General features: G+C 37.8%; 1 protein-coding gene across 1 annotated transcript; it reads left to right on the top strand.

Annotated features, from left to right (window-relative positions):
* The first annotated feature begins 109 nt into the window (after positions 1-109).
* myl6 (myosin, light chain 6, alkali, smooth muscle and non-muscle) lies at positions 110-3,581 on the top strand. Its single transcript, XM_023423621.2, has 6 exons — positions 110-531; positions 836-863; positions 2,205-2,348; positions 2,632-2,805; positions 2,995-3,072; positions 3,177-3,581. Exons 1-6 carry the CDS (start codon positions 529-531, stop codon positions 3,203-3,205), a joined length of 456 nt encoding a protein of 151 aa, XP_023279389.1. The 5' UTR covers positions 110-528; the 3' UTR covers positions 3,206-3,581.
* The last annotated feature ends 3,553 nt before the right edge of the window (positions 3,582-7,134 follow it).

Here is a 7,134-nt window from a genome sequence, read left to right on the forward strand (position 1 = left end):
TGTTCAGCTTCTCATCCATCGTGGAAGACCATCAGGGAGGTGTGACTGTTCCTAAATTCATAAGCAACTATCCTCAGAGATGAGAAGAACAAATAGTCCTGTAGCAGATGGTCTGGCTTGCACAGATCCCTGATCTCAGAACCATGTAGTCAGTCTGGGATTACATGAAGAGACAGAAGACACTGGACAGCCTAAAGTAATTTTTATTTTTTTATTTTTGAATTGAGAAGAAGTAAAGACAGCCCCTGCAGCAAAGATTTAAAATGAGCGGGCGTGGGGGGTTTTATTGGCATTGCTATAAAAACTATAGAGTTGGTGTGTAATGCTGAGGTTGTAGCTGCTCTCCTACAAAACAAGCGAGAAACGCAGGTGTGGAATGGAGGCCTGTGATTGGCTGTTGCTACACAAGCTGCGGTGACATCATCAGGGATGCGGAGGAGCCGGGGCTAGTTGCTGCTGTTGGTGTCTTAACAGCTTAAGATACAAGACCTTCTCCCGCCTGTCTGTGTCTTATATCCAAAAACAGACATGGTAAGTGAAGACAGTGTTCCAGACTGATGTATCGAAATGTTTATTTTTTTAATAGATTATTTTTTGTACTTGAAATTTGTTCATGGGTAGATTTTGAAAACATAAAACGTAGGTGCCGTTAAGCTAGCTACGCGTCTGTCCTGGCCTGGTTTAACGTTAAGTCTTTGGCCACAATCCTTTTCTTAACTCTACGTTAGAGCTAATGCAGGATTAACTCAGAGCTTTTCTAATCAAACTAATGTCAGCCCCTTTTTTTCGTTTGTTACTCCCCTCTGCCTCCTCTTCCTAACCCTGCCTCAACCAGTCTGACTTCACTGAGGACCAGATCATGGGTGAGTAAACATCTGATCCACAAAAGGGATTGTTATGTTAAATTTTTCACGGCACAGTAATCTAGTCATAAACATATTATCACTTGAAATTTCCTTATGAATTGTGACCCTGTAGCTCGACATTTGTCTCTGCAAATCAGTGGATCCCTGCAGGTATCACTTGCTGACTGAGACATAGGGAACTAAACATTTTCTAACTGTGTGTGGTTTAAATGTTAACGTGTTCAGTGCTTGTCACGACTTATACATTACAAATACAGTGTGAATACATTACAAGTTCCACTGACGGTTGTAATCTAACCTGCAACAAAGAAATTTGCAGGCTTTTGCATGCTGATGCCAAGATAAGTGTGTAACATGTCAGCAGTTATGATAAAGAGCAGTGTATGGATCACAGTGTGGGCTCCAGCTATATATACTCTGTATTTAATGGCATGGCAAAAGACACAGAAACTGTTATTTTGAGGCACTCACCAAACCGGCAGCAGATTGTTAGAGCAGACAGCAAACACTGATGCCGGATACCAGCTACTTTGTGTCATTTTTTTTAAACAAAAGAGGTCTTGTTAGAGGAGTGGGAACAACTTGTGTTTGAGACTAGCACATGATCCAACAACCCCCACCACCAACCCCTTATTACAGACAAGTGTAGCCTTAGGCGATGAGGTAGAATATGGGTTTAAACAAAACTTCATATTTTAGTATGTTTCCATTTGTTTCTGATCTGATGCTGAAGTAATAGAAGAGCCAGAAATGCAAAAAAATTTACTTACTAAAAATGGGTTAATGCAGAGGAAGGAAAGACATTAGAAGACAAGACTACCCAACCCCCAACTTCCAGGGTAAAGTATACACCTGAAGGTCATCCCAAGACCTGCTCCTTTTTGAAGAAAATTTTTTCCTTTCATAATGCTGTATATGGGCCTGGATGTAATGTTGCAGGGGCACTTCAGGGCTTTAGTAAATGGCTCTCACAATGAAATTTAAGCGATGCTAATGCACAAAGCTAGTTTTGTTTTGAGTTATGATGCAGATACATTGTGTTACCACCACAGTATGAGCTGATAGGATACCTACCTAACACAGCAGTGTACTGCCCTGCAACTTTGAAAATGTGGAGACATAATTGCATGTGTGTATTCTCAAAAAAAATGTATGCAGTGGGAAATAAGTTGTTCCACTACACAAACTACTTTGTTCAGTGAAATGACAGTGACATGCATCTGTAGGATTGTAAGTCCTCTGTTATTTGTATGTTTTTGCTTGTGTTACCTGTAATGTTCATTAAGCTAATGTACTGTTCAGTTGTGTCTGAGCTCCATCTTTGTGTCCATATGTTAGAGTACAAGGAAGCCTTCCTTCTGTTTGACCGGACGGGTGAGGGGAAGATAACCTACAGCCAGTGTGGTGATGTTATGCGGGCCGTTGGACAGAACCCTGTCAATGCTGAGGTGCTCAAAGTCCTGGGAAACCCCAAATTAGAAGGTAAACCTCTCACACACACTTGGGAGCTTTGTGTACAGTTGTATTTCCTCATCACATCCTCAATCAGTACATGTACTGAATTGTTTGTGGTTTGTTACAATAGGAGTTAATTAGTAAATCTCTGATATTATGAAAACTGCATTAGGCTGGGAGTGAAGTGAGGCTGCAAGCTTCCTGACATCCGTACAAATCTTATGTTACAATCCTCTTTGTGTTTAAAACAATCAAACAAACAAAAACGTGACTTCACTCAAGTCTCCACTTGTTATAAATTAATCTGCAGAGATGAACCACAAGTTGCTGGATTTTGAACAGTTCCTGCCCATGCTTCAGGCCATTACTAAGAACAAGGACCAGGGCTCCTTTGAGGACATTGTAGAGGGCCTGCGAGTCTTTGACAAGGAGGGAAATGGTACGGTGATGGGAGCAGAGCTACGTCATGTCCTCACCACACTAGGTAAGACCTCAGATATCGGCTAGTCCTCCTCAAGTAATCACAGCTGACCAGTCTTTTTTCTTATCATGCTTCTAATCTCAGGTAAAATCCCTTCAGGCACTTCTCTCTGCCAGAGAATTCTGCATTAGAGAATCCCTCTTGTTTTGATTGTGCCATAAGATAGTTAAATAATTCTTGTTTGTTTACCAGGTGAAAAAATGACAGAGGAGGAGGTGGAGACTCTTTTAGCAGGACATGAAGATGCCAATGGCTGCATTAACTATGAAGGTAAAACCACAAATATCTAACAGCTAAACAGCAAAAGCCTGTTCCTGCTTTTTTTCTGACATGCTTCAGCTCGTTTCTGATGTTGTGTTTCTCTCTCCTGACAGAACTCGTCCGGATGGTTATGAGCGTTTGAGGAGTTCAGAAACACAATTCCAGCTTCTTTTCTTCTTCCAAAATACTTATGTATTGTTTCTCATCTTGCCCTTCCATCCATGTCGTCCTACCTCCAACAAGTCTGTGTTTTGTTTATTTAGACCTCTTTATTTTATTTCAAAAAGTGCCTTTTCTGTCTAATGTGAAAAGAACCTTTCATCTCATTTTCCACACATTATTCAGCCTCGCAGGCACAATCGACAGTAATATTCCCTCGATGATTTAACTTTTGTCATTTTTTTCAATCAACCCCTGTCAGTCTTGTTGTGTTTTTTTTTTCTTTTTCTTTTGGATGGATATAATAATATGACATGTTAAATTTAACAGTGTTGAATAAAAATCTGGTCTATAAAGTATGTGTTATGTCCTATAAGTCTGTGCTTAAATATCTCTTTATAGATATTACACTTATTCAATCAAACAAAACATTCTATTAGAACTATATCAACATCAAAATAAAAAAGGAAATCTGAAAAATATAAAGAAATATTTGACAAATTATCAAAAAAAATATATTAGAAAATGATACATTGAAGGAAAATATCTGAAAATGATCTGACCAGCAGAGAATAAGATCTGAAAAAAATACTATATTAGGAAAATAGCACCAATATATCTAGAAAATAAATTACTAAAAAATTGGGGAAAATATTGATTGGAAATATTGATAACGTTATTAATACTTTTACTAAAGTACATTTCAGAGGGAAATATTGCATTTATCTGACAGCTTTAGTTACTGTATACTTTGCATTTTAAAATTAATAAACTAATGGTTCCCAACCTTTCTGGCTTGTGACTCTAAAAAGAGTAATACCGTCTGGTTGGGGACCCTTGTCACATTTTTTGTTAGCAGTTCCACCACAGACACATTTCCCCTCTAAACATCTTCTAAACAGTTTGAGGCCCAAAGACATTTAATTATCTGATATGTTAGAACAAAGCAAAGATTAGATAAAAGACACAGACGTGTAGTACAACTTTACTTTTTTCTTCTTTCCCATTAATCATCTCACAACCCCTTCAGATTTAACGAGGGAGTCTGACCCACAGTTTGAAATCCACTGGACTTAACTACTTACCTGTATTAAATAGTTAAAACTAGCTCCACTTCGAGTGGCTACAACCATCAAATGCTGGTTACACATTGATGCGTCAGTCACGGGACATTTTACTACACAACCACCACTTTTAGTGCTGTTACTTTAAATACATGTAGCTGATAGAACGTCTGTATTTCCACTAAGATAGGAGATGGGATGCAGAACTTTCACTTGAAATGAAGTATTTTTACATTGTATTTATACTTTTACTTTAGTAAAGATCTGAATACTTCCTCCACCACTGACAAAAAATAAATAAAAATAAACTGAAGATCCACTTACTGACTCGTCCTAGAGCTTTCAACTGCATCACACTGTCCTCCTCAACACACTCAGTTTGCTCAGTTGCCATGGAGCTGTAGATTTTCAAACTTTCCATGATTAATAAATTTTTAAACCAGAGACATCAGAGAGTTCAGGATTGTTTATGCAAACTGCCTCATCGTTAGCAGGAAAAGGCCTTTTTCACAGCAGACATTTTAACGTGTCACAGTAGAAGAACAGGTGGCCTTCATTAATGTAATTAGTAACACCTGTGCTCTTCCTACTCTGACAACTCAAAATGTCTGCTGTATAGAAACCCTGTCAGTGATTGAACTGTGGGACGAGCCTTAAATTCTACTCTGCACTTGGTAGTCAGTGACAAACAGGTAAACTAGTTTAAGTTGTAGTTTTAGATCCTTGTGTGTGATTATTTGTGTGTGAGGCAGCTGACAAAAGAACAAACCACTCCACACAGCCACTCCTCTTCACATCTTTATTTTTTTCCCAACATTTTGTAATTAAAACCTGAACCGCTTTTGCTTTGCCTTTTTTTTTTTCATACAAACTGCCAGAGTAACTGTCAGCACTGATGTGATGATTTACTGAGGAAAAGTTGATTTCTACTGTATAATAATCAATGCAATTGCTGCTACCTTCAGCATAGTGAAAAACATACAGAATCTGAACAGACACTTATTTCATATCACAAAATCCACACAATGTAGTAATAACACAGATAAAATAAGTCCATTTATGCTCACAGCTGTGGTGAGGACTGCAATACTGGCTTGACGGACATTAACTGTAAAGTTTCACCATCTGACTGGATTATATTTCATGACACCGACGTGATGTGCCGTGTGCAGAACAAAGCATGTTTTTTTAAATCCTTCAAACCTGGTGATACACAACAAATGGCACTGAAAATAAAACTGAACGGTAACATGGTTTACAGATCTTCATGGCATGCGTTCACATACACACATGCTCACAGTCACATCTCAGACAGATCCAACAGGCCTGTCTGAATCATACACAACAGTGGAAGGGGTAAATATAGGCTACAAAGGTAATAATATACAGTTACAATGTTGACATATCAAAGAAAGAAGATGGAAAAATGGACAGTAAAAAATATAAAAATTGATAGGATAAAAAGTGAGGATATTGTTGCAGATATTAAGGACACAATTCTCCATTGTCACCCGTTTAAGGTGCGAGCTCCCTTGTCTTTGACAGCATTAACATTTCTTCCATCTGTAACTTGAAATGCACCACCGAAAAAACAAGCTGCGAAAAAAAAAATCCTCTTCATTTCCCGAGCAACCACAATAATACTCACTGAATAAATGAGATAAACATGATTATAAAAAACATTTTGGTTTAGCAAATAACACAAAGTCAAATCATGAATAAACACATTTTGTGGTCGCTGATAGTATTATCATTCCCAGACCGTCTTCTTCAGTCGTTTCTTCTGAACAAAACTACATTCCACACAAAACTACAACCTGGATTTCATCTTGATTTGCAAAACTTAAGCACCTCACTGACACATTAATAAGTGCTGTGGAAAAAGGACATTATTCAGTTATGATCTAAAACAAGGTCTTTTCAGGACCTCACACTGTCAGTACTTTCAAAATAGTTCCCATATTTGTCATTACGGGGCAACAAAAGGTGTTTGTAACAGAAAATCCAGCTTACAGTACGTATTCTCAAACTGCATCCAAACAAACTAATTTCAAACTGGCTTCTGATTTGAACACTTTTCATTCATTGCAGACTTTTCTCTTAAGAGAGACATTGGTTTTTAGACATGCGACCTTCAGGCCATACCTTGAAGAGTGACCGTTGTCCATGTAATACAAATAAAAAATAGAGAGGAAAAAGTAATATTCCCAATCGAGTTTCTAAAACCTTCAGTATGAAAAAGTATTTAAGACAACAAAAGGACGATATAAGTGCTAAAGTTCAATTTCATGGATACTTCAAGTCTTACACCGAGACCTAGGGAAACATATTAAAAGTGCATTTTCTTCTTACATACTGTATATTTCAATCAGTACCTACAGTACATGGGGTGAAACTCTGGAGCGCTTGTGAAGCCTGAGTCTTCACAAGTTGTGATAAACTGTTGCAGGAAAATAAATGCAACAATTTCCAAAACACTGAAAACACAAGATGAGTCTTTTCTCTTCTTCTCCTTGAGTGCCAGCATGTTGGTAAGACCCTTAGTTTACCAGATCTCTGGTGTTAAGCTTAAAATAACAAAGTGAGATGTTGCTGTCCAATCGACCACACAGGATGAACAACTTCAGTACGAAAATTAATTTTCTTCAACAGTCGATTCAATTTGAAAAGGACTTTTTTTTTTTCAACAGATCAGTCAGAGTATTGGTGGGTTACCGCTTTTCTTTCTCACATCAATTGTCCTGTTGGAAAAAACAAAAACAAAAACAAAAACAAAAAACTGAAAATGTAAAATGTGTTCTCTTCCTTCAGTTTATGACTTCTTCATTTCAGATGATACAGGCAGGAT

This window comes from Seriola lalandi, unplaced genomic scaffold, assembly GCF_002814215.2.
Source record: "Seriola lalandi dorsalis isolate HSWRI2012SDOR001 ecotype SW California unplaced genomic scaffold, Sedor1 jcf7180002054692, whole genome shotgun sequence".
NCBI classification, from domain to species: domain Eukaryota; kingdom Metazoa; phylum Chordata; class Actinopteri; order Carangiformes; family Carangidae; genus Seriola; species Seriola lalandi.